We start from the raw sequence: 27,809 nt of genomic DNA, 5'->3' as shown, positions 1-27,809 counted from the left end.
ATCAGGGGACAGAAGGGGTGGCCAAAGACAGAAAAGATTAGGGGCTGCTGTCCCCAAAACTAACCATTTTCCAGTTCTTCCTACCTATGGTCTTGCCTCCTTTATCACCCTGCCCCTTATCAGATGGCCAGGCTTCAACTCCTATTCTCAGGGCCAGGAGGCTGGTGCTCTCTCTGCAGGAGGGCAAGGCCACAGGGGCGCTAGCTTACATTATACATTTTCTTCCCTCTTCTTTGACCCTCCCTGCTTGAGTCCCTCCCACATGCTCACTTAAGCAGTCGATGGGCCATCTATGTCACCTTTGGTGGCACCTCCCTGTTATCTCCAGGTCTTAACTGGCAGATGAGTCAAAGAAGGGGTATTTCTCTGCCTGTATGACCTTGCTGGTTCCACACAGCCCTTATGAACACTCAGGAAAATGGGTCCACCACCCATCTGCTCCCATCCCACGCCCTGTTGCAGTAGGATGATGCCATCAATGTTAGGATTCCACTAAAGAACCCTCTATCTGTAGGAGTTGGGTAGCCAGCTCTTCAGTGGCTACCAGGAGGGATGTGTGTGTTTAGAAGGCACAGACTAGGCCTGGAGCTGAGGTACTTCACATAGGACTGGCACCTCAGTGGGTCTGAGGTCTGCAATGCACAGCTTCACTCCCAGTCAGTGCTGGGTCTAGACATAAGTCTTCATTATCTGTTAAAAATTATCACCCCTCCCAATACCTCCACCCCAAATAAAATCTGCTCCATTGAAGTTTCTGGTTCATGATCAACACTCCCCATGAGGAGAACTGGCGCCATAGGAATGCACCGTTGTGGACATGATGGTATTCTATCAAATCAGGTGCCTCCCTGCCCATCCTGTGCAGTCATTCCATCTGTCAACCCGGTGAGTGGCAGAGGAGCCCCGGCACTTGTCCCTGCATGAAGGGACAGCTCCTGGTGGAGAGGGCAATTAGTGCTGAGGCTTCTGCTCCTCATATTCCCTCCTCCAGGTCAACTGCAAGTCAAGGAGCTGTAAGCAGCCGTCCCTGGGGGTCATGGCATCTTCATCTGGCGGTGATTCCACATGCCTCGCTTGGAATGGAAGTAGTGGAAGAAGTTCCTGAGGGAGAGCCGATCCACTTCCAGGCCTGCTTGGAGGATCCTGGAGGAGAGAGGGCAGCATCAGCCAGCAGAAGTAGGAAGCTACAGGCAACCTGCCTGGGTTGCAGTCACAGCTGTGTGGCTCAGAAGAGGACAATAATCTTATAAATGTGTATATATTTATATTTATATATATCCTCTCTAATCACACACACATGCTCAGGCGCTCGCACACACCCACACACACACACACAAACACCCCCCACACACACACACGATGATGGATCTGCAGCACAAAGCACAGTTCCCAGCACACACCAGTTGCTTTACAGTATCAGGAGACTGGAACTGGAGAAACCACCCCCAAACTTTCCCCAGTCCTATCTGTGTTGTGTGTGTGTGTGTGTGTGTGTGTGTGTGTGTGTGTGTAGGTGGGGGATCATCTTGTTATATAACCCAGGTTGGCCTCTAACTCAAGATTCTTCTGACTCAGCCTCCTAAAGGCTGGGATTAAGGTGTGTGTTGAACAACCTGGCTTTTTTTTTTTTTTCCTTGCAGTGCTGGGGATCAAACCCAAGGTCTCACAGAAGCTAGGCAATGTTCTCATTTGCACAGCCACCAGGGGAGGTTCCCTTTCCAAGGAGGCCTATGCTTCAAACAGGACGGCAAGTAGACGGAACCTGAAGCAGCCCTTTCCTCAGGTCTTAAAGATCGAGGGAGGGTTCAGAACTATTTTGGAGGTCTCCATCAAAGCACAAAGCCCAGCACGGAGGTCATGTGTGACAGCAACCACTACACTGGGCTCCCATCCACTTCGGGGTCTCCTGTGATGTGGCTTCCTGTGACTGAGTTATTTGACACAGCTCTCTGAACCGCTCCCCACCCCACCTTTAATTCTTGGTATTTCAGTATTCTTCCTTCTGCTTCCCTCCAGTGGGAAATCAAAGATGGGCCTGGGTTTTAGGCCTCTGATGCTTCACGGGGACAAGTAATTAACTACTTTTCATGAGCAGTTTCCCCTCTGGGAAATGGAGACAACTGCACAGGAGCTCGGTGAGAAGGATGAATGAGGCCTTGGGCATGAACCCCACCTGCCAACTATAATGACTCAGAGGTTGGTGGCTGCACCTTGCCCTCCCTCTCAGGAAGCAGCGTGCCCCTGGTGCCCCTGGCCTCATCCCTTCCTCCTCCTGTGGACACCCTTCCAGCAGTTACAGGCTTTCTTTAAGCTCACATCTCAACATAGCATCCCCTTTCTTCCCCTTCTCTTGGGAACAAACTTCTTGAAAGAGGACTCTCATGCAAACGCAGGGAGCACTGTTGTCACTGCAGCAGGTTTCTCCCACTCTCGCAGGCCAGCACCCGCAGGTGTCCACCCAGCCCCGCTTCTTGCTAGAACACTTTCCTGGCCCACCCGCCGAGTCCACTGCTCCCACTGTGTCCTGCCATATCTCTCCTTTTCCCTTTTCTTTTTTGAGGGGTGGGGGACCGAGACTGGGTCTTGCTGAGTAGCCCAGGCTGACTTCGAACTTATGATAGTCTTGTAGCCTCCAGCCTCCCCAGTGCTGGGATTAGGGGCATATGCCACCACACCAGGCTAAGAATACAAATGCATGAGTATATACAAACACATGGTATACACCGGGTTACCTGTTTTAGTCTTAGTCCCAGGATAATAAATTTCTTTCTCCCTGCTTCCTAGTCTGCCCAAGATGTCAGGAGTTCCCCATCACTACAAATGCTACCATGCTGTCCTGCCACGAACCCAACACCTCTTCTTCCCCTAAGTTGCTTTAGTTATGTCCTTTGTCAAAGTGATGACAAAAGTTATATATATAACATAAAATATGTTTGTATATCAATATAATATATAGTATATTTGTATATATATATTATATATGAATATATATCTGTATATATAAACATAAATTTTTTCCTGGGGATTGAGCCTAAGGGCCCATTCATGCTAGGTAAGTGTTCTATCTGCTCAGCCCTCTCCTCCTCTGAGACTATTTACTTCTTTCAAAACCCCTTCCCTTCTCAACTCCAGGAATCCAGATCCTCTGGATACCCAGGTGCCAGGAGCCGAATATTGTGCTATTGGAAAGTGTCTTGGGGTTCAAAGCTCTGGTCTACAGTTGTATTGCAGATGCTAGCTAATCTACTATTGAATAGCATAGCCTCAGTGGAGAATGCCTTCTAGTTTGCATCTCTACAGAACTAAGCATTTGAATAGGCCTGCACCAGGGCAGAGGGCTAGGTGTACAGGACAAGTGAGGACAAAGAGTTAGGAAGTAGCTGGCAGAGGGGTCTACTGGAGGAGAGAGAAGTGGCCTCGTGGCTAGGGAAGCATGGTTATATTACAACCAGGAAGACACTGAATAAAGAAGAGACTCCAGTTTTGCAGCATGGAACTGAGATTTCTCTAAAGATGACAAGATGCCTATGTCTGGTCTTTATCAATGTTGGGTTACTAGGAATTCCCAAGTCCACGCTCCCCCACTCGGGCCAGACCTCGTGGCTTCTGTGGTCTGGGCCTGAGACATGCCAGGCCACGACACCCAGGTTGCTATTAATGCTCCAGACTGACTATTTTGCTGGCTCCCAACGCACTCCTAACCCTTGGCCTGTCTTCCAGTGTCCTCTCACAGCTTTCTGGCCCTCCACCAGGCAACCCTGTCTGAGAAGAGCATGAGCCCTGGCTGGGGAGAAAGCTCCTGGGAGCCTCACCTGGTCCTGAGAGCACCATCGTTTTCACCGTTTAGCTCCAGTCTCTTGCTTTATCTGTGACAACCCAACCAACCACTCAGACCGTGACACACAGTGGAAGTGTCATCCCTGTCTGCTGGAAACACAGCCAGCATGTCAGTGACGCCAGCCTCCAGGAGCTCCCAGACCAGTACACTTTCCCCTGCCCTGGGAACCTCAGCTCTGAGGCTCTGGCCTCGCTGCCCTGGGACTGGAACTCCAGCAGATCCCCAAAGGCCCTGTTCCCGTGTCACCTGTCCAGCAGCTCCCAGTCTTCCCCTCCCCAGCGGTCTCGGAACTCCTTGGTGTTCATGCCCCCAATCTTGTCCAGGTCAGACTTGTAGATGCCAAGCAGTCCAAATCCATTGACCTCCCAATAGCCTGTGGACAGACAAGACACTCAGCTGAGATGAGCTGGATGCTGTGTTCGAACAGGCTCTTCTGAAGGTAGAGCGTTGGGTGGCAGAGGCCGAAGACTGTCAGCTAAGGAAGTCCCTGGACTGTCTGGGGGAGGCCCCCTACCAAAGCTTGAGGTTCAGCAAACACAGCAGTGACCATAGACTGATGTCACGACCTAACTGTAGCCCAGCAATTAGGATGTGACCCCAGCCGCCCTTCTGGCAGCTGTGAGCTGGTTTTCTCATCTACTTCCTCTCTCCTGGGCACAGCATCCAGCACATGGCAAATGCTTCATGAATGCCGGATGGTTGCATGCTGGAGGGCAGAAGAAAGTACCACTGATTTGCCTGCTGCTGTGGCTGTCAGTAGAGCCTGGGGGCTGTCCAAAGTTCAGAGAACACAGGAAGACAGGATGAGGAAGAGGCTGATGCTTAGGCATAGGCTGTTCCAGCCTTGGGGTTAAACACCAAGATCAGAGGGTGTCTCCTCCTCCCTCGTCCAGGGCAGGGCTCACCCTCAGGCCACTGTGGGGTGGCCCCACAGTGCAGCCGCATCACTATGGGGGCAAAGGCCATCTTGCCCTCTACACAGTGCTTTCGGATGGCATCGATGATGGCTGCTGGAAAGTGGATGTGCAGATCACAGAGGAAGACGATGCTGTGTGGGTCCTAGGGATGGAGAAGGCAAGGTCAGAGGACCTCTGGACCAGATCTGGGAGATGAGGCTACTCTCCAGAGCAGCGCTTCTCAACCTTCCTAATGCTGTGACCCTTTAATACAGTTCCTCATGTTGTGGTGACCCCCAACCATAAAATTATTTGTTACTACTTCATAACTGTAATTTTGCTACTGTTATGAATTGTAATATGAATATTTTTAGCGACAGCGGTTTGCCAAGGGTGTCACGACCCACAGATTGATAACCACTGCTCTATAGACAACCGCAGGCTCTTCCCCACTGGAGAAACTGACAACTTACACAAAGTTAAACACCAGGCAAATTTCCGCAACCCGGAGTAGCAGGGCTGAATCCTCACGTCACACGATGAATTCAGACTAGTCTGAGATTTGTTGCACGTTCCAGGTTGACCTCAGCTCATGCCCACCCTATCTCGGCCTCCTCAGAGCTGGCAGTATAGATGTGTACCACAATACCTGACTTCTGCCCCATGTTTTCTGGAGTCTGAGGACTCTGACACCTGGGCAAACACTTCCTTGCTATTTATGTAGTCCCCTCATTGCACGGGGACTGCAGTGCAGTGCCAAGTATGTTCCTTGCTAAGGTTTCAAAGTATCCTCAAAAGGCTACGTGATAGAGGATTGATTGCTTTCCAGTCTGTGGTAGTCATTAGGAGGTGTGAGAATACTGGGAGCCTAGCCCCTGTCTCTTTCACTCCTATGCTGCCATGAAGTGTCCTATGCCATGCGTCTGTGCCATGATTCATTCCCTCACCACAGGCCCAAAAGCAATGGGGCAAAGTGACCATGGACTGAAACCATGAACCAAAAGAACCGTTTCCTCAGAGCTGGGTATGTAGCTAGCTGGGTGGCAGAGGGCTTGCCTGGCATGCACAAGGCCTTGAGTGCAATTCCCAACATCAAAAATAATTAACAAACAAATCTTAATTTAATTCAGTGAGCTGATTGTTCTGTTTGTTTTGTCAACTTGACGCAAGTGAGGGCCATCTAGGAAGAAGAACCTCAGTTAAGAATTGCTTCCAGCTGGGTGGTGGTGGCGCACGCCTTTAATTGCAGCACTAGGGAGGCAGAGGCAGGAGGATCTCTGTGAGTTCAATACTAGACTGGTCTATAAGAGCTAGTTCCATGGCAGCCTCCAAAGCCACAGAGCCTCAACCCCCACCCCCACCCCACCCCCACCCCACCCAAAAAAAAAGAAAAGAAAAGAAAAAAGAAAGAAAGAAAGAATTGCCTCCATCAGATTGACCTTTGTACAAGTCTGTGGGGCACCAAGATTCATGATTGATGCCTGGGAAGATGGTCTGGGAAGGTCCAGACCATCGTGGATGGTGCCACCCTGTATGAGAAAGCAAGATGGAGGGCGAGAGAGCTGTCTCTCAGAGGTTAAGAGCACTGGATGTTCTTCCAGAGGACCTGGGTTTGATTCCCAGCACCCACATGGCAGCTCACAACCATCTGTAATGGTTTTTTTGTGTTTTGTTTTTTTAAGATTTTTTAAAAAGTGTTCTGTCTGCATGTGTGCCTGCACACCAGAGGAGGGCACCAGACCTCATTATGGGTGGTGAACCACTGTGTGGTTGCTGGAAATGACCTCAGGACCACTGAAAGAACAGCCAGTGCTGTTAACCACTGAGCCATCTCTCCAGCCTCCTTGTAATGGTTTTTAATTTTTAAAAGTTAAAACGAAAAGAAAGAAAGCTGAGCAAGCTGTGAGGAGCAAGCCACTAAACACCTTTCCTTGATGGTTCCTGCTTGACCTCCCTCAGTGAGCCACGGTGGTCCAGATGCAGGAACCAATTAAACCCTTTCCTCCCCAAGCTGCTTTTGGTCAAGGTGTTTACCACGGCAACAGAAAGCAAACGAGGATGCTCAGGTTATCTTGTTACAGTAATGGATAGTGACAAGCACAGTCCTGTGACCCAATTTCTATCCTACTAAGGAACTGACTACCTTATAGCTTCCAAATGCCTCTCAGTCTCTTAACTACTCTTGATCACCTTCCCAATCCTCCTTGAGGCCATTACCTTCACCAGGTCTATGCCAGCCTGTAGTCCGGAGGAACGCTCAAAGTTTCCACTCAGCTTCAGGTACTGGTAGCTGCAGAAGAGAAGAAAGGGCAGAGTGTGAGGATTCAGCTGTGGGGCCCTGAAGGAAGTTGGAAGGTATGAAATAGAGACAGTAGGCGCTCCAGGGTTGTGGGCAGGGGTGTAGGGCTGGACCCTGGGACTCAGGAAAGGTGGCAAGCTAGCTGCCGCCAGAGGTCTTCCTCACCTCTTCAGCCTGGACCTCTTCAGAGCCATCTCAACATCCATGTCCTCACTGCTATAGTCTGTGATAATGATGTTGAAATGTGGGTCACCAGTGACTTGGGACAGGCTCTCCATGTCTCTGATGAACTGCTGCACCCAGCGAGCCTGGTTTTTCACTACCCAGGTAGGTCAGGGAGAAAACAGCAGAGTTAAGGAAAGGCAAATCCCTCAGCTCTGACCCCAGTCAGGAGTCCAGACCATCAACCTCTACCAGGGAATAAGGCAACAACGGGAATCATTAGCATGAACCACAGGGACCCTAGGGAGGGGCGGGGCTCACCAGCCCATAGCCTTCTTTCTACAGCTGCCTGAACACCTCCCAGGCAAGACAGTCTCTGCCCAGCTTTAACAGACGTTTGTTGTCTATCCATCTTACTTAGACCTTTCGTCTATTGTCCTTCATTCTTACACACTTCTTGTGTTTTCCTTTCTCATTGTAAAGACCATTCTAGGGCTGGAGGTATCGCTCCAGGCCCTGCCTAGCAAGTGCCAGATCCTAGATTTGATCTCCAGCACCACAAAAAAAAAAAAAAAAAAAAAAAAAAAAAAAAATCAAACTAAAACCCACTTTATATGATACCCTCATTCTTATTTCTCCAACAACAACCCAAGTTGATGCTCACACCCAACCCTGAGACCTGGCATGACAGAAAGCAGTGGTTTGGACTCAGCATGAGATCTCAGCTCCATTGTTCGCTAACTACACAACAGTTCAATATGTTTTCTTTTGTGAATCCCAGTTCCTCAATGGCAAAGTGGCTTCACTCATAAATAAAACAGACCCGGTGCTCACAGGTGATTACCAAGACCCCCATTCTGCTAAAACCTACCAGGCGCAATAAAGTGGACCACAGCTCGATGGTTCCAGGAGAAATTTTGGGGCCAGCATAGCTTTGGCTCTGGATCCTGGGCATTCAGGGTATGTCTGTGACTATGGGGGCTCCAGACCAGGCCCTGCAGGTTCCGGGTTTCTGTGTCCTCCCCAGCAGTGATGTCACTTCCTTGCCAGCCTCGAGTGGACACATACTCTGAGAGCCTCACCAGGCGCTGGCCTTCCAGCAGTTCCAGCTCCAGGAGGTAGCGCCCCCCACGCAGCCGGTCCTGGCGCTTCTCCACATTCAGGATGCGCTGCAGCTGGTATCTCCTGAGGGACAGAGTGGCTAGAGTGAGCAGAGGGTGAGGTAGAAGCCTGCAGGGCCAGTAGTCAGGAGATCCTTGTTTTGTCTTTGCTTTGCCATTGGTTAGCGGTAAGAGGCTCCTAGACAACCTCCCTAAGACTCACTCCTTCATCTTCAAATGTAAAATGATTTTTAAAGCCTTTTACAATTCTAAGACTCAATATAAGGGGTCTTGTGACAGATTCCTTGAGAAATTGACCCACATTGAGAAAAACCAACAAGTTGGGCAGTGGTGGCAAATGCCATTAATTCCAGCACCCTAGGGGCAGAGGCAGGCAGAACTCTGTGAGTTCAAGGCCAGCCTCATCTACAGAGCAAGTTCCAGGTCAGCCAGGGCTACACAGAGAAACCCTTTCTCAAAACAAAACAAAACAAAACAAAAATAACAACAAAAACAGACACAAAAAATCAGGTCCCAGGGACAGGAAAGATCGCTTAGTGGTTAAGGGTGCTTGTTGTTCTTTTAGAGGACCTGAGTTGGGTTCCCAGCACCCATAACAGGTGGCTGACAATTATCCATCTCTAGAGGATGTCACTCTTCTAAACACGGAGGCAGCTACACTCACACATGCACCCCTCCCACATTCACCCAATATACACACAACTTGAAATAAATCTTGGGTCTGGAAAGATGACTCAGCTGTTAAGAGTACTGGCTACTTTTCCAGAGGACCTGGGTTGGATTCCAGCACCTACACAGCAGCTCATAAGCATCTGTAACACCAGCCACAGGAGACCAAACACCCTCTTCTGGCCTCTGCAGGCACTGTACACACATGGTACACTGACATACATGCAGGCAAAAGACTCATACACATAAAATTAAAATAAGGGTTTAAAAAAACCTTTTTAAATAAAAATGAATCTTAAAAACATATGAAACAGGATTCACCTATTTGCTGCTTCCAAGAAGCACACCTCTCCATCAAATAAAGACACTACCTCAGGGTGAAAGGATGGCAACGGTGTTCCAAGCAAATGAACTAGAAAACAGTGTTTCTTTAATATCAAAAAACATAAACTTCAACGGGCAGTGGTGGCGCAGGCCTTTAGTCCCAGCATTTGGGAGGCAGAGGCAGGAGGATCTCTGTGTGTTCGAGGCCAGCCTGGTCTACAAAGCTACACAGAGAAATCCTGTCTCAAAAAAGCACAAAAAAAGAAGGAGGAGGAGGAAGAAAGAAAGAAAGAAAAGAAAAGAAAGGAAGGAAGGAAGGAAGGAAGAAAGAGAAAAGAGAACATAAACTTCAAACCAAAACAGAAGAGACAAAGGTTACTTCATACTGATTAAAGGAAAAATCCAAGAGGATACAGTTTTAAGCACACTCACCCAACATGGGGGCACAAAAAAAAAAAAAAAAAAAAAAAAAAAAAAAAAAAAACCCAGGTGTCAATCAACAGAGCAGACAAGTGAACCTGGGACTAAGTCAGGCATTTCCAGCCAACTGACTGGCAACAAAGGCAGCAGAACCCGCCTTGTCTAGGGGGCGGTGTCTTGAGAGGGGAGACTGCATGTGTGGGAGAATAAAAATCAACCCAAAGTCGGTTGGGATCAAACATTTCCATTTAGGACTGGGAATGATGGCACTGAGAAAGAAAACACCCAGGACATTGCTCTAGGCAAAGACTGCCTGAATGCTCCTCAAAGCACAGGCAACAAAAAGCCAAAATGAACAAGTACAGCTATGTCAAACAGGAGGAAGCACACATCCAGGTGAACAGAAATCTCAGCAGATCTGCTGTCTCCACACACCAACGCTGGGATTACATGCATGCCATGCCATGCCAGGCTTTTATGTGGGAATCTGAACTCGGGCCCTAAAGTTTTCACGGTAAATGCTCTTACCCACTGAGCCATTTCTCTATCCAAGGCCAGATAGATAGATACTTTTGTTTGTTTGTTTGTTTTTGATTTTTTTTTTTTTTTTTGGTTTCTTGAGACAGGGTTTCTCTGTGGCTTTGGAGGCTGTCCTGGAACTAGCTCTTGTAGACCAGGCTGGTCTCGAACTTACAGAGATCCACCTGCCTCTGCCTCCCAAGTGCTGGGATTAAAGGCATGCACCACCACCACCCCGCTTGCTTTTGTTTTTCGAGACAGGGTTTCTCTGCATAGCTTTGGAGCATGTCCTGGAACTAGCTCTGTAGACCAGGCTGACCTCAAAATCACAGAGATCTGCCTGCCTCTGCGTCCCAATTGCTGGGATTAAAGGCCTTCGCCACCACTGCCCAGCATGATACTTTTAAAAGATAAGAAAGTACATGTAATCCAATCTTGTTTGTAATTCAAATATATAAAAAATAAAAAGGATAAGAAAGTACATGGTGAGGCATGACCTACATAGGCATGACCTATATTCCAGACCTACATGGCCTCAAAACCAAACCAAAATAAAAAACACCAAAAATCCAGGTATATGCCTATAATTCCAGAATTTGGGAGGCAGAAACAAGAGTTCTGCTTATGAGTCCAAGGCTAGCCCCATTCAAATAGTGAGTTCCAGACCAGTCAAGGCCACATACAAAAACCAAAAGCAAGGCATGGTAGCACATGCCTGTAATCCTAGCACTTAGGAAGAGAACACAGAAGGGCACAACAAAAACAAACCATGGCTGACCTAGGCAACACAGTGAGTCTCCATGTCGAAACAAAACCAAACCAAACCAAACAAGGTCAGAAAGTGGGGGTAGATGGGCTAGAAAGACTGGTATTCTTCTAGAGGACCTGGGTTTGCTTCCCAGGGCCCCACACGGTGGCACTAGCACCCTCGTCTGGCCTCTTAGGGCACTAGGCATGCAGACAAAATACTCATACGTATAAAATAAAATAAATAGATCTTTTAAAAAATGGCTAACAAGTATGTGAAAAAATATTGAATATCGCTAATCATCAGGGTAAGATCAAAATGATACCATTTCACCCCAGCAAGATTGACAGCTGTCAAGAAGACTAAAATGACAGAGTACGAGCCATTAGAGAGGATGCAGACTGACGGTGACTCTCTTAAACATTGGTGGGAGTGTAAGTTATACAGCTACTAAAGAAAAAATCATGGGGGTTCCTTAAAAACCTATGACTAGAGTTACCATCTGATCCAGCTATCCCACCATCCAAAGGAACTGAAGTCAGCCTGTTAAAGGCATCTATCTGCCCTCGTGTGCACTGCAGCTCTAGTTACAACTGCCAAAATGTTGAACCAAAGTCATTGTCCAGGAGTGAATGAGTGAACAACATTGGTTTACATATAGGATGGAATATTACTTAGCCATAAGCAGCAGAATCCTTTCACAGCAATATGGATGGAATTGTAGGACAAATAATTTAGGCACAGAAATACAAATGTCGCATGTCCTCATGTATATGTGGAAGCAATAAAGCTATCTCACGGAAGCACAGAATGGAACAGAGGTTACCAGAGCCTGGGAAGAAGGGGGGTGCAGATAGAGGCAGGACAGTCAGATACAGGATGCACTTGGATAGGTGGAATACCATGGTGGGAAAGAATTGTTTAATAATAACTAGCAGGGAGAACTTCTCTCTCTCCTCTCCATTTCCTGTCCTCAGGTCTTGAGGTACAGGCCTGGAATCCCAGCTCCTCTGGAGACTGAGGCAAGAGGATCTCAAGTCCAAGGCCTGGCCTACACCATGAATTCAAGGCCAGCCTCAATAACTCATTGAGACCTATTTCAAAAAGAAGGAAAAGAAAGGGCTGGGGATACAGCTTAGTAGGGCAGCACTTGCCGATTGGTGGGAATGCAGGAACCCAAGCGAACACAAAGAGAATGGAAATGCCTTGGAATTAGTAGACACTAGTGATAGCTGAACTAACTCTACTGTGAAGGTATTTTTAAACCCAGCATGTTTGTACACACCCCATACTGAGTTTAATAGCATGTGAATTTTCTCTGAAAAATATCTTGATTGATTAAACAAATGAACATACAAAGGAGGAGTCGGGAGGAGACTATGAGAGAGAAGGAGAGGATGAGAGGGAGAGCCTCCATTGGAGGCTGCTTTGCTTGCTTCTCTCTTCCCAACCTCCTTCTCAGAGGGCAGACACTAGTCTACCAAGCCTTGCTAGTCCTCAGCTCCAGTCAGGGTGCAGGCACGCAACCTCTCACCCCAGAATACCAGCCAAGGTCTCCTACTCCTGCAGCAGGAACCCTGCTTTCATCCCACAGGTCAGGGTCCCTAAGGGCAGTGGCTGCCATCTACCCCTGCCCCAGCTCCAGGGGAGCCCTTTACCTTACCCCCGGGTCCTCTGGCTGAGCTTTTTCAGGAAGACCCGTATGACTTCCAGGGCCTCCTGCTCCGGAAGCAGCAGGTTGCCAGATGAGTTACAGCTCAGATCAATCCAGTCTGTCCTTAGGGCTTGGAAGTCCAGGCTCTGCGCACTGAAGGTCTGGCCCCAGTTCACCACCGGGTCAAACACAGGTACGAATTCCAACATCTCACTCACATCTTCTTCGTCCTCTTCCTCCTCCTCTTCCTCTTCCTCCACTTCTCCTTCCTGGCTTGTTGCTACCACCACTTCCTCCTCCCCATGCCAGCCCCTGCTGGGGGCCTGGGGCTCTACGCTGTCACCCCGCCTCTGCTTGGCAATGTAAGACTCCACTTGATTCAGCCACTGGGACTGCTCCAGAGTCTTCCCAGGACTGCCACCAGTGGACCTGGCTCTCTGGATGAGAGTCGGGTTCCTCAGGGTCCCTTTGTCAGAATGAGACAAATCTTGGCTGGGCACAGGAGTACTTTTCCCCTTCCTTTTTCTTGGCTGCTGGCCTGGGATGTTACTTGTCCTGGTTGGAAAGGGAGGTGTGGAGTTCTGCTTGGAAAAAGATGCCGATGGGCCACTCTGTGGATGAGCCAAGAGCTTCCGGAGGTGGTAGTCAGTGACACCCAGCCCCGGGGGGGACGTAGTCTTTGGTTTTCTCCCTTGTGTCCCAGTATCCTGGTCTCGGGATGCAGGGCTTTCCTCCACTACTTCTCCATATTGGGATTCTTCTAGAAGACCATCCTCAGAACCTGTTAAGAATCAGCCCTCATTTCAGGAGTTTCCAATTCTTCCCAAAAGACACAGAACGGCAGAGACAGAACAGACATTCCGAGGGGTCCAGGTGGGGGCCAATTGTTGTGTGACCCTGCACAAGTTACGCCTCCTCACACACTCCCAGTTTTGCTGTTTACATCAAGGCTGATAGGCAGCATGGTGGCATATGCCTGTAACCATAGCAATTAGGAGGTAGAAATAGGAGGACTGCCACAAAGTTGAGTCTAGCCTGGTCTGCACAGCAAGTTCCAGGCTACCCTGAATGCCACAGTGAGACCTTGTCTTAAAAAACAAAAACATCTATGCAAGCAAAGAAAAGCTTAAAAGAGGGAAAAAGAACAACAACCTCTTGGAAGGTTGTGAGCTGAGTGACATAAATACCTCACGAGCACCAGCACCATTTAGGATTCAACAAGTGACCTCAGCCATACCCTGTCCCTCATGAAGGAAGGCCATAGCAAGACAGGGTTTCTCCATAGCATGCTTCGAAGTAGTGTACAGAGCCAGGGTCCCCACAGCCACCCATGTCCCCAACTGCCCCAGGGCATGATAAGCATCTCTCTTTACATAGACCTGAAATGGAAGGCTCTCTGGATTGTGATGAGGAGATCGATCAGGGGATTTGCATGCCAAGCTCTCCGGTGCATGGCTGCCTGACTAGAATGTCCTCTAGAAAGAGACCCAGCTAGGTGTGCCCTGACAGCCTTAGCTGCACTCGTCTCTGTACCTGGCTGCTCCAGTCCCTGCTTCTCTGGCTTGTCCAACTTGATATACTCCTGGAAGCCGAACCTGTAAGAGGAAGGGGCATGTGACCGGCACTAGATTCTTCCCGGTTTCTACCTGGGCAGGAGTTATGTTCTGTGAGGGTGTGCGCACACATGAACATGTGAGGCAGACCCAGGACTCCTCGGTGTGGAGGGGCCCCTCTAGCCTAGGCAGGCCCCTCCTGACTCCTACAGTGCCCCCTGAAAGTCCCTCCGCTTGTCCCCTTCAGGGCCGCACACCTGCCCTGCTTATAGGCACTTCCTCGATAGAAGCATTTATTATGGGTCTCCATGTGGCTCAGACGGGTATAGTCGTTGGGGTAAACAAAGGAGAGATGAACCTGAAAGCAGAGAAAACAGGGGCATACGTGAGGGGGGATCCTGGGAGGAAGCAGCCTGCCTGGGCTGAGCCACACCCGGACAAGGGAGGTCCCCTGCGGTGGGGAATGTGGCTTCCTGCAGTCTAGACTCCAGACTCATGCCTGCTCTTTTAGGCTCCCAGGAAAGATCTCTGGGCCGTCGTCTCCTTTAGCTGTCACCAAGACCATTTCCTCTTCCCTTGGCCACCTGATCCCTTCCTTCCAGCTCAGAACCTTTCTTTATCCACTCTCTCAGCGCTGAACCCTTTCTACACTCCATTTCCTTTGCCCCTTAAACAGCGCCTGAGCTCCACCACCAAAAATGTCCTCAGTTATGGCCCAACTCTCTGGTCTGGCCATGACTCTTGACCACTTCCTTTTTGCCTCCAATCTTCAATCTCTTTCTGCTCCCTCACTCTCCACACAGATAAAGCCACCACCTACGTCTAGTACATTTCCCAAGCATCTTGTCTGTGAGTTTAAAATGCCACTGGCTACCCAGTTGCTGGGACTGAGCAGGCAGGACAGGGTTTGAGTGGCCCTCGGAGCAGAGTCACCAGGCTGCAGAACTGGGGGATGGAACAGATCCGAGGGCAGAGCATCCATCTGCAGGTTCTGCAGGACAGACAGCCTGCCCTAGCAAGCCCATCCAGGGATGCAGCCCAGGGACCCGAGAGGCCATCCTGTCTGTTAGGCTAGGGCACAGGAAGTACAGAGCAGCTTTAGTCCGTCCCCCAACTCCTACACCCCCAGCCACAGGCAGCTGGCCTTCTCCCAGTCCTCCTTGGTCTAGGGACATGACTTACAAATTGGAGGCCCTGATAGCGCCGTAGCGGGATCCCATCCACCAGGTAGCTGGGTTTGTAGGGACAATCAGGCAGGACATGTCGAAGAAGCGACTTGGGGATCAGAGGCACTGAGAACAGAAGGGAAAAGGATTGGTGTGTGAAGAAGGGAGAGCACAAACGTCTTCCACCCGAGCCTCTCCAGTCGTATTCACTGGGGACAACTGTGGTCCCAATCCCTGACTGTCAGCTGGGTCTGCCACAGTGAGGCTGCTACCACTCTTTGGTGGTAGGGGCAGAGGACTCTGAGACACAGGGACATTTCAATAGGCCCCGAGGCTCCACCTCAGTATTCCCCCATTAGCTGGATTTCCTACCTTTCCTGCTGTCCAGTTTTCACTAGTTTTCAGTTTTGTTTTTCTGAGACAGGGTCAGCCATGGTAGCAAGCTCAGGATCTCCCTGCCTTGTCCTCCTGCCTGCTGGGACTGTATATAAATGACACGTCTGGCCGCTGCCTTCATTTATTTTAAAGGGAAGAAATGGGGCTCACTGTCAGCTTTTAAAATGTAAACATGACCTACTGGGAATGTGCTCCGTGGTCCAGCACATGCTCAGCTACAGGCTCCAGATTCAGCCCTCGGTATCAAAACAAAAGACTAACATATTCCTTCCTGGATGATGAGAGTTGGGATCCATAAAAGAGACTGACATTTGTGGCCAGCGAGAACTGCATGAGAGCATCTGGACTCTAATCCCATTTCTGGTCTTGGGTGGTGGTTAGACAATGTCCATTATATAACAACTCGTAAAATCATAAACTTGGACATAAATGCTCTTGTAATTTTGGTATGTATGCTATGTTTCACGCTTCAAAGGGGAAAAGATTTTGTGACTTTGGAGTTACTGTAGAACGGATGGGTCTCCCGAGTCTTGTCCATCAACAGAGCATCTGGCATGTGCAGCCCCAGATCATCAGTATGTGACCAAGGATTTACCTTGATAGAGGGTGTCCCGAGGGTCAGGCCGCAGCATGTCCGCTGGGGGCTGCTCATCCGTGGGAAGAGTGTTGGAGGAGCTCACATGGCTGGCTGCTGTCTGTGGGATGTGGCCCACCTCATCCATCCTTAGGGTGGTCTCATCTGTGGCCAGGGAGGAGAGAACAGTAGGAAGCTGAAGTCCTTGCAGAATCGAGTGGGCTTTGCAGGGCAGGTGGAGGAGCTCAGGTACAGCCTCGGTATTCCTGCAGGTAAAGTCTGAGCCATGCCCGAGCCCCTGCCCTATTTGTGGTTCTAGCCGGCTGCCTTTGAGCCTGCTTCACCTCATTCATAGCCAGCACACATCATGATTTTGCATAGACTAGAAAAAGATATCTCCCCCCCCCCAAAATGCTGTACTGTTGACCTGACAGAAACCTAGCTCAGTCATATTACTTACTTTCCCTTAGCCTACACCTGTATCATACTTCCTGGGTATTCCTGGCAGTACTGGGGTTTGAACCTAAGGCTTCTCCGGTAAGAGGGAAAGATGATACCACCCATACACTTTAGTTCCGGCCTCTGGGGTGGGCAGCCTCTCATATACCATCTCTTGGCACCATGTGAACCAGACTGCCCAGGCATCCACAGCACTACAGTGGCCCTCCTTGATCTGCACTCCCTGTCAGCTACAGTACCGCTTATCACAGCCGAGGCTGGGGCTCCGACTCTGGCATTTTGAGTCCTCAAGACTGCTCACACCACCTCTCTCTTCTCCAGCCCACAGCTTAAGCTGGTGGTCAAGCACCCACATGGAGTGGTGTAACTGGGTGGGGGTTGTGAGAAAATGTATAAATAGTAAAAGGTTTCTGGTTAGACCACACAGCATCGGCCTTGGTTCTGAACATACGATGTACGTACTTTGCCACACACACCTCGAATGCCAGTGAACAATCCCTGAAACACTGGCTCAGGCTCAAGACTATTGCATGCTATGATAAGGTGTTTTTAATGTATATGTGAAGTTAATGCTCTCCCCATCCCCCACCCAGACAGGGTTTCTCTGTGTGACAGCATTGGCTGTCCTAGAACTCACTCTGCAGACCTGACTGACCTCGAACTCACAGAGATCTACCTGCCTCTGCTCTCCGAGTGCTGGGATTAAAGGTATGCACCACCACCACCAGGCTTGAAGTTGTACGTTCTTGTGGAAACATAACAGATCAATGACAGGAAACAAAACTGTGAGCACTTTGAAAAGCTGTGAGGTGAATTTTGGATTAGAATTAAGACAGGATTTCCAAAATGACCCTTAACATAACTTCAAGTTTGTACCATTGTTTGTGCTAAAAGTGATGCTCCCAGCAATGATTTATGCAAAGCAGTGCTCTCAGCATTAGTGATTATAAAATTAAAATATTGACCAAGGGGCTGGGGATCTGGCTCAGCAAGTAAGCATGTCTGCTGCATAAACATAAGACTTTGAATCTCTAGAGTCCACATAAAAGCTGGGCATAGCCTGGAGCCCCAGTGCTGTGGTGCAAAAATAGGTAGCTCCCAAGAGCTCACTTGGCAGCCAGCCTAGCCCAAACAGTGAGCCTCGGTTTCACTTTACAGACCCATACACCTGAAGTCATGTGCAGATTTCTCAGGCTAAAAGCCTCTCACGTTGGGAGATGTTTAAGAAATTCTTCTCCAGGGGCTGGAGAGATGGCTCAGAGGTTAAGAGCACTGGCTGCTCTTCCAGAGGTCCTGAGTTCAATTCCCAGAAACTACATGGTGGCTCACAACCATCTATAATGAGATATGGTGCCCTCTTCTAGCATGGAGGCATGCATGCAGGCGGAACACTGTATACATAATAAAAAATAAATAAATCTTGGAGAGTTGGCTGCTTGCCTTTTGCCTCTGCCTCCTGGGTTCTGCCTTCAGCCGCAGATGTTATCGCATCAAATGTGTGGACTCTACTTTTTTAATGTATTTATTTTATGGGTACAAACCTTTGTCCTGCATGTATGTCTGCACCATGTGCGTGTCTGGTGCCTGTGGAAGCCAGAAGAAGGTGTCAAATCCCTGGAACTGAAGTTAGGGATGGCTGTGAAGACACTATGTGGATACTGGGAATTGAAAATGTGGCCTCTGCAAGAACAAAAGGTGCTCCTAACCACTGAGCCATCTATCTGTCCAGCCCCCAAATCTGTGGGTTCTGATACCACTTCCTTCTCTGATACCCAGCAGTTCACGGCTTGTCCCTTAGACACAAAGGGAGAAAAGGGAGCACGTAAAAGACACAAGGCAGGTGGATTCCTATGGAAGGCCTCACCCTCCAGGGTGCAGAAAGGATATGTGATAGGTAGGGTTTTAGTTGGGAGGGGTGGTAGGGAAGGAGGGGAGGGAGAGGGAACTGGGATTGACATGAAAAACAATCTTGTTTCTAATTGAAATAAAAAACATCTGCCAAAAAAAAAAAATTTTGAAAAAAAAAAAAGGCAGGTGGATCTCTGAGTTCAAGGCCAGATTCGTCTACAGAGCAGAGTTCCAAGACAGCCAGGGCTGCACAGATAACCCTGTCTTGAAAAAACAAACTAACAAACCTGAAACCACCATACCTGTGTCTCACATGTTCTTACACGGAGTAAAGGCCCCCTACCTGTAAGGTCCCTCAGGCTCTCATCCTCTCTGGACCTACTTCATACACGTGCTCTAAGTAGCAGAACTTCATCTCCACTCCTCAGACCTCACCCTGGGCCGCATTCTCCTGAATGGAGCCCCATGTGCTTCCAGGCAGGCAGAGCCTACTCACTTGTGAAGAGCGATAAGTAGGGGGAGTCAATGATGGTGAACTTGGCTCCAGGGTCATTCCTTCTCCACTAGAATTAGAGGAAGGGCACAGACGTTGGAGGACGCTGGATTTGGGGAAGTGTTCAAGAGCTATGGGGAAGGGAATGCTGGGAAAGGCGGTGGGAATGGGTGTGGGGAGGGCGATGAAGTCACTTACCGCGACCTCCACGTGGTCGGTTCCCTCATTGTTCTGCTTGTGCAGCACCTCAAAGTAGTACCTGAGGGAGGCTGATAAGCTGGCAGAAGGAGACAGGAAACAAGAGCTTCTCCTTAGCTGATTACCTCATCCACCTCTCCCACCTATAAGTTCCCTGGTGCTCCTTTCTCTTCCCAAGAGCTTGCCATTTAATTATCCCCCACCCACCCCTGACATTTGACCTTGGTCTTCTTTCTGCAAGGGCCAAATAAATGTAAGTAGTTCACAAGTCAGTTGGGGGACCCAGTGAAACAGCACTCAGGGTCAGGCCTTGCTGAGCAGTTGCTGCATGCCAGGACCATCCTCAGTGCTTTGACTGAAACTCTTTGGCTGCAAGGAAGAGGCACTGTAATCTTTAGTAATCTGCCCAATGTCACCCAGGTAGTAAACAACGAAGTTGTAATTTAGACCAGGCAGCCTTGCTTTAGGGTCTGCATCAACCACTAAGAGGACTCAGAATGCTCACACTAGTGCTGGCAGGCAACAAGGCTCTTTGCAAACTAGGTCTACTCAAGGAGGCTTCTAGCCAGCATATGGTCTCGCCTATGCCTGTGCCGGCCACAAGGTGGCAGACTGAAGCCGGACTAAGTTCATAGTCCAGCTATGCCATTCTAGCTACTGTCCCCTGGAAAAGGTTTGATTTCCCAGGATCACTTCAAAGTCACTCTTCCAGTTCCCTGTACAGATCCCTCTCTTAAGCCCAGAGCAACCACTAGGCAGCCTTTATGTGTGAGAGCATTTATAGGTCTGGAGAGAATGGGAAGGTAAGGATGGGGAGAAAGGAGACCTGTTTTCTAATCTTGAGTGTCACTCAGTATCTGTGTGGCCTTCAATCAGTCACAAAGCTTCCCTGGGCTTGAGTGGCCTCATCTAAAATGAGGAAGGAGGCTGGAGAGACATCTTGGAAGTTGAGAGCGAGCACAGCTCTTGCAGAGGACCAGAGTTTGGTTCCTAGCATCCACATGGCAGCTTACAACCACCTATAAAACCAGTTCCAGAGGATCCAATAATCCTCCTATCCTCTGAGGGTACCAGACCCACAAATGGCACAACCATATAGGTATAAGCAAAACACACTCATTTAAAAAAAAAAAAAGCCTAAAAAAGCATTTATAAAACGAGGAAAGGCAGGGCAGATGATTCTGTGTAGGCAGATCATGTGGACACTCAGGCAAGCTGGGGGGGATGGTGAGGAGGGGCCCTCCCAGCTCTCTCATGCTGATAGGCCTGAAGGAACACACAAGAGGGTGGCGGTAACTCTTTCTACTCACCTCACTGGCTTGGAAATTTGACTCTGAAATTTCCCAAACTCTCCAGGGGCTGTCCATTCCTTTCCTGTCTAGAAGTGTGAGGAGAGAGAAGGGCAGGAGAGAGGGTGGGGGAAAGGGAGAGGAGAGGTGAGAGAGAGAGAAGAGAGAAGACGGAGTTAAGGAGAATGGCTGGCCAACACACATCTGCCCTGCTGATGGAAGGAAGCCTTCCCATAGGCAACCAGCCGGCATGAATTTTCAGCATGGGGCTAAGGGACAGTGGAACCCAAAAGATGTATGTGGCTGGGTCCCCACTCTGCAGACATCTCACATGCCCTTTGTAGTATAGAGTAGAGATGAGGGTACCATGTATGGCTTCTGTCCCTTCTACACATCTGCGATGCTAAAAGTCAAGGAGGTTCACAGTAGTCTCATATACCGCATGACTGACTGTTCCAGGGGGTCAATAAGACACCAGAGGCCAAGCTGACCCTACCTTGCCCACACTGGCCAGCAGCTGAAGGCCCGAGACCTGGTCATCACGACTCAGCCAGAATTCAGCGTTGTCATCAGCAGCAATGGCAAACTGGATCTTCCCTGGGCAGTGGCAGAGCATCTGAGTGAACCAAGGAGGGCCTTGGCACCAGGGCTGAAAGCCTACATTATGCCTGAGCCTTAATTCTCTTCACTCACAGTGTCTTACTGCCCCCCACCTTTGCATGGGGGTGGGTGACTCTACATTCTGGGGTAAATATGAAGATGGAGAAGACTTATGGAGACCAGCCAGTTCCAGCTGCAAGAGAGAGAGAGAGGCAGCAGCCTAAAGATATTGGGTGAGAGTTCCCCATGCCTCAGTTTCCCCTCTCCCTTGATGATGGGCTAACGGGGGCTCAATGCAGATGTATTTCCTAGCTCGGGCATATGTTTCTAAGACCTCCCTGAAGAACTTAAGAGCAGGAAAAAGGATGAGGCTTTAGGGCTGCCTCACCATCGGTAAAAGGGTGCAGGTAGCCAAATATGCGGAGACCATAGTTGGTCCACTTGGGTGACACAGCCAGCTTCCTCAGGGTTGTGCGGATCTATGTCGAGAAAGATGAACTGTTACTCAGAATCAGAAAGAAGAGTTTAAGGAATTTGAGCTCAGGCTACTCAAGACTGGTGCGAAGACCAGGAAGGGACCAGGAGATGAGAGACTAGGTGTAGCATGGCATGTGGAGCCCAAGATAAATGTCAGGTCCCACTCAGTTCTTGGTCCAGGTGGCTTTGTCCAATGCACAGCACGTGCGTGTGTACATGCTGGCCCTGGGTAAATACCAAGAGAGCATTAACTAAAACGCTGCAGAGTGCCAGCTTACAAGAGTCTCAGGGAAGGAGAACAAGAAAGATATTCTAAACAGAGGAAAGGGGGCCCGAGAGACTGAGGGAATAATACAGACAGCCATGGACTGAGAAGGGGCAGAGAAGGAGGCAGGTGGGAAAGATGAGACGGAGGAGACACAGAGGATGGTCTGGGGGACGGAGGGCAGACAGCCCCAAGGCACTTACATGGGGGTAGAGTGGGAAGTGCAGGTTCCTCCTGAGCTGCTGGATGGAGCTGCCACACCAGTCTTCAAACACATGCAGGTTGGCATGGCCCTGGAACTGTGTGGAGCAGAGAAGGGACAATGAGCGAATAGGAGCAGCCTGCGCTCAGCCCTGGAGCAGATGTGCACAGTGCTGCCTACATATTCTATAAAAGGCTTGGCTCCCAGCCCGTGGTGCTACTAGGAGATGGTGGAAACTTTAGGCCATGAGGACGTAGCAGAGGACATCTAGGTCACTGGGCTGTGCCCCTGAGGAGGATACTGCGGGGGGGGGGGGGGGAATCCCATCTACTTTCTGTCTTACTCTACTTTCCAGTCTTTTGTCACCATGGGGTACTCAGCTGCCACAAGCCCAAAGCAAATGGGCCAAGCAAGCCTAGGATTAAACCTCTGAAACAGTGAGCCAAAGCAATCCTTGCCTCTTTATGATTTGTTTATCTCAGGCATGTTTGTCACGATGGAAAGCTAATACCAGCCCTGTGGCCTGACTCTAAGGATGGGGTCATATATGCACACATGCCTACAGATACACACAGCATACTGTTCTTTCCAGGCAGGAAGAGAGCTGCTATGCTTTCCTCAGGCACAGGTGAGGGACATAACAGCCATGGCACCATGGCAGAAGTAACAGGGGGAACTAGGAGGGGCTTGGCTAGGTTCCAGCCAAGAGCTTGCCCACCATCTCTCCCCTGTTCCTCATGGAAGGCCCTGCAGCAGTCTGCTGTCAGGAAACCTTAACAGTGGTCTTCACACTCTGACAAGACTATGGAGGTATCTGGGGTCCCTCCAGGCCATGCAGCATCAGGGCCTCCTGCAGGTCACAGGCTTCTGGCAGCACTGTATTGGCAGAAGCAGTTTCTCTGTCCCTCTCAGCTGTGGCATTGGAGGGGGACAGGCCTAGACCTGGAGCAGATGCTCTCGCCAGAGGCAGGACAAAGTCAACAGCCATATTCCAGGTGAGTGGAGGCGCTGTGTTGAGAAAGGGAGAAGAAGCTGGGGTATAGTCCCAGCCCACACACAGTTTCAAATCACTCCAGTCCATTTCCTTCCACAGTCCTTCACCAGAGCTGAGCCCATTCCACATGGTGTCTCATCCATGCACACAAACAGGGCCTGTCCCAGCCCCCCCCCCCAAGCCCAACTGCAGCTGGTCAGATCCAAAATCTGAGTGAGTCTTAAGAAACAAGTAGGCAGAAGAGGGACAGTCACTGGGACTAAAGGACTCACTTTGGGTCCTCTGTGCAGTGATGCAGGATGGGGTACTGGGAAGATGGCTCAGTTAGCACAGTGCTTTCTAAGCAAGCACAAGGGCCTGAGCCCCATCCCCAGAAGTCACTGAAAAGGGTAGTGGGAGCTTGGAATCCTAAGGAGGGGAGGGAGAGACAGGAGGATCTCTAGAGCTCTCTGGCCATCCTAGTCCTAAAGAGATAAGCCCAGGCCAAAGAGATCTTATCTCAAAAGTCAAAGTACTTTTGAGATAATGGAGAATGATACCAGAGGTCATCCTCTGGCTTCCACAGGCACCAGCACACAGGTATACCTCCCAACACACAATTCCTTTTTGAAAGAGGTATGCAGGGATCAGGGACGTGCTCTACAGGAGTGCTGAGGGTCTAAGTTACACAGCAATGATGGGCAAGGCTTCACGGACACTTGTCCCACTGCTGGACCCTGAAGACAGGCTAGCTTGTCACTCGCTGACCCTTATGCACACTAGCTGGGTCAACACTTGGAATGTGGGACTTTGGGAAGTAGCCATCACTCACAGGAATGCAAGTAGGAGGCTGGGTGGGTGAGAAAGTGTGTGGGCTGGTAGGTGGGAGGCGGGTTGAGACTCTGAGTTAGGAAAGAATAGGGACATTATGCTGCTTCTAGGGAAATTCCTCAACTCCAGCTTAAAAGATTCTGTTGTCTCCTCCAAGTGGTCTGCTTTTGGCCCTCCCCAGGAGACCTCCAGATCAGAGAGCTCTGGTCCCCGGAAGAGCAGAGGACATAGCCACCAGAGAGAGAGGCCTGCTGTGTGAAGCCTGGAGCTAGGATTCCAGGCAGGCATGAGAATGGGTTTGGCATGAGAGCAGCTTTGGCCGGAGGGCAGGTAGACACAAACCCTGCACAGCTCCTCCCCAGACCATCTAGCTTGGCCATGGGAACCTGAGGTGCCTCTGGGAAGCCAGCAGGGCAGGCCAAGAGTGAATGAGAGAATTAGTCCTTTCTCTGGGGTCGACCTCACCCAGCATTCGGCTGAGTCTCAGACCTTTGTGTCTTGGAGACCCTTGGACACTGTCTTCCTCCCAGACCCAGACTGACAACTACATCAGAGCTTGTGTCACTCCATTTTAGGGACTTGGAACTAGCTAGCAAGGATGTGACACTCTGGCACACCAGCCTCACGGCCGGCCCGTCTCCCTTGCCTAGTATAGGCAAAAGGCCAGGAAGCAGAGGGCTTCCTCCAAGCTTCAGTTGTGATGGTTTGGAACTTGCAGTTAGCTGTAGTGGAGAAAGTGTCTATTGGATGGTCTCATTTAGAAAGGGGGGTATCAGGGCTCAGGAAGTGACTTCCTGAGAACACACAGCAATTGCCCTGTGGAGATGGAGGGCAGAAGGGAGCATGAAAGTGGGGGTTAGGCCTGCCCTACTGCCTTCCCTTGCATCACTCCACCTCTGCTGGGCCTTCCGGGCTGGCCAGGCCAGCATGTGACATGTGGCCTAAGTGGATGACAGTGTCTCTCCTGCACTGAGTCCTCTTATGGCCTCCAGGACTTTTCTGAAGCAGCTGGGCTGGTGGGATGGAGCAAGTCACTCTGAGGCTGAAAACTTGAGGTGATTGCAGAATAACCTCATGGTTTATGACCAACCTGCCTTCCCAGCCCTTACCACACACCACACCCTCCCTGCCATACCTACCCACATCTAACTTCCAGCCTTTGCCCAAAACCATCCAGCTTTCGATGTGCCCTGCTTTCCCCAAATACTATTTCCTAATCAGACCCTGTGTTTTCTTCCCCACACGGCAGAGTCCTATTTATTCTTCCAAAGTTGTCTCAAATACTTCTGGGGCCCACTGTGCCTGCCCTGGGACGAGCTAACAGCTCCTTTCCATGTCCCAGCACATCTGAATTATCCAATGAACAGAGAGAGGCTTGGAGAAGCTGAATTCAGAGCGATCCATTCCACTACTGGGTGCTTCCCACCAGCTCATGTGTCCACTGTGCAGTCAGATGAAAGAGGGTGGAATGCGGCTCAGGAGTATAGCACTTACCTGGGGAGAAGATGGAGAGAAGGGGGGGAGAGCGAGGGGCAGAGAGAGAGAGCCATAGGAGAGGGCGAGAGAGCGCTCAAATCAAAGACCAAGACCTGAGATGTGTAGACGGTGTCGCTTGTGTTTGGAGCTGTTGCAGTGGGACAGAGAGACAGGAGAGATCAGATACCTTAGCTGTGGCCTCTGGCTGACCCTTGCTGTAGCTGTTGCACTGTCACAAGCCCAGAACACCTGGTGGATGGTTCAGCTTGGAGCCAGTGAGGCCTTACCCGACCTCAGTGTGCAGCCAATCAGCCCCCGGTTCCTATACACTGGCTCCTGGACAGCATTCGGAGCTTGGTCTACTCCTCCCCACTTCCATTTCCTCAACAGTGCTGGGAATGGAATCTGGGTTACACTCCTAACCTCCGGCCTACTATATCGAGTTGACAGTGCTCCCTGTGGTATGAAGGGCTCCTGATGCTAGAAAGATAAGGGTGCTTCTGAAGCTTTTTGAAGGCTGGAGGCCCATTCTGTGGATCCTAACAGGTGAAATCTCCCCATTCATGTAGAAAGTTCATAAGGAACTGACATGCTCCAGGTGTCTCACCGTGTAGCCAGAGTGTGGAGGAGGAGAGACAAACTGCAGTGATGGTGACCTGGGCTCTGAAAACAGGAGAGCCCAACCCACAGCAAATCATACCCAAGTGTTCATAGCAGGATTAGTCAAAGTGACCCCCATATTAGCAACAATCTGTGTACTAACAGAGGAAGGGATAAATAAAATGTGGATTATAGTTCTCCCTGTCTCCACACCATCCTCCCAGGAACTTCTGCTCCATGAGAGCCAAGTAGAGGGAGAAGCAAATGTGTAGGCCAAAGCCAACGAAAGACTAGCAGATAGCTAAGTGGATGGACAGCTGTGCCCTGCAAACCAGGGAGCTGGTGTGTCCGTCTAGAACGTTCCTCTTAGTGATCTAGAACTCCTATGGCCGTTGCATCACCAAAGCCCACTTTGGTAGGACCAAGACAGTCTCTGAGAGTTGTCTTGGACCCTGTCACACTCTACTCTTAGATACAAATGCAACACATGAACAATAACTCATCCCTTCTGCTGTCTCAGCTGGAGACGTTTTAATGTGTGATTTACCATGCGATGCCATCTTACACTGCTACAACAAAGAACGAAACATGCCATGTTACCTTGTGGATGAATTCTGCAAACCCATATGAGTGAAAGAAGCCAGACACAGAGAAACACATTTCATGATTCCATTTCTATGAAGTATCCAGGATAGGCAAATGTAGAGACAGGAAGTAAACCACTTTGCTCTTACAGAGGACATGGGTTCAGTTCCGGGCGCTCACATAGTGGCTAATAATCACCTATAACTCTAGATCTGGGGATGTGACACCCTCTTCTGACCTCCATGGGCACTAGAAACACATATGGTGTACATACATACATTCAGCAAAACACTCATACCCATAAAATATTTTTTTTTAATTATAAAGAAAGTAGATAGCTCTGTACCTAAGGAGGGACAAGAGTGTGGTGAGAGGGGATGGCTGGGGATGCAGGGCTTTCTTTTGCTTTTTTGAGACAACGTCTCATGTAGCTCAGGCTGGTTTCAAACTTGTTATGTAGCCATTGATGAATGTAAACTTACGACCCTCCTGCCTCCACCTCCTGAGTGCTGGGATTACAGGTGTGCAGCACTGTGCCCCATTTATACTGCCGACCGAACCCAGGGGCTTTGTGCATGCTAGGCAAGTACTCTACCAACTGAGCTACAACCCCAGCCCTGGATTCATTATTATTTATTTGTTCATTTACTTATTTAGCAGTACAATGAATTGTATCTAAGGTCTCACAAATTTCAAGCAAATGCTCTACCACCAAGTGACAGACAGGGAGTCTTCGACGAAGCACAACTCTGTTAACATACTGAAAGCGACTGGACTGTACACTATGAGTGAGTGACTTGTAAGGCATATGAACTAGATCTCAGTAACATTTTTGTTGTTTGTTTTGTTTTGTTTTTGAGACAAAGTCTCAACATATGGCCTAGGCTATTCTCAAACCCAGAGTGATCCTCCTGCCTCAAACTCCCGAGTGCTGGGGGATATACACCATCAGATCCCTCTCCAAAATCCATCTTTTTTTAGAAGGAGTAACAAGGGCCAGGGAGATGCTTCAGTGGTCAAGTGCTTGCCCCACACCCAACAACCTGAGCTCCATCTTCAGCCACATGAAAAGCTGGTCAGTGGACCAAGTCTGCAATCCAGCAGGCCTACTGTGAGATGGGAGAATCACCCAGAGCTAGCCTAGAGCATACTGCACAACAGAAAAAAGAGACCC

At 49.7% G+C, this 27,809-nt stretch overlaps 1 protein-coding gene across 1 annotated transcript in view; it reads right to left on the bottom strand.

Annotated features, from left to right (window-relative positions):
- Positions 1–1,034: 1,034 nt before the first annotated feature.
- The window catches only part of B4galnt3 (beta-1,4-N-acetyl-galactosaminyltransferase 3), a 96,336-nt gene continuing 69,561 nt past the window's right edge, over positions 1,035–27,809 (bottom strand). Inside the window, exons 4-20 of the mRNA XM_035448945.1 lie at positions 22,172–22,267; positions 21,615–21,705; positions 21,123–21,223; positions 20,648–20,715; positions 19,338–19,416; positions 19,143–19,209; positions 16,361–16,504; positions 15,386–15,495; positions 14,461–14,561; positions 14,184–14,245; positions 12,660–13,431; positions 8,067–8,380; positions 7,199–7,352; positions 6,952–7,024; positions 4,744–4,897; positions 4,085–4,211; positions 1,035–1,143 (exon numbers count right to left, since the gene is read on the bottom strand). Coding sequence (XP_035304836.1) covers positions 1,035–1,143; positions 4,085–4,211; positions 4,744–4,897; positions 6,952–7,024; positions 7,199–7,352; positions 8,067–8,380; positions 12,660–13,431; positions 14,184–14,245; positions 14,461–14,561; positions 15,386–15,495; positions 16,361–16,504; positions 19,143–19,209; positions 19,338–19,416; positions 20,648–20,715; positions 21,123–21,223; positions 21,615–21,705; positions 22,172–22,267 — 2,622 coding nt within the window. The remainder of the gene's footprint in view (positions 1,144–4,084; positions 4,212–4,743; positions 4,898–6,951; positions 7,025–7,198; positions 7,353–8,066; positions 8,381–12,659; positions 13,432–14,183; positions 14,246–14,460; positions 14,562–15,385; positions 15,496–16,360; positions 16,505–19,142; positions 19,210–19,337; positions 19,417–20,647; positions 20,716–21,122; positions 21,224–21,614; positions 21,706–22,171; positions 22,268–27,809) is intronic.

The sequence above is a fragment of the Cricetulus griseus genome, chromosome 8 (genome assembly GCF_003668045.3).
Source record: "Cricetulus griseus strain 17A/GY chromosome 8, alternate assembly CriGri-PICRH-1.0, whole genome shotgun sequence".
NCBI lineage: Eukaryota > Metazoa > Chordata > Mammalia > Rodentia > Cricetidae > Cricetulus > Cricetulus griseus.
This window is presented reverse-complemented; position numbering and strand designations above follow the sequence as displayed.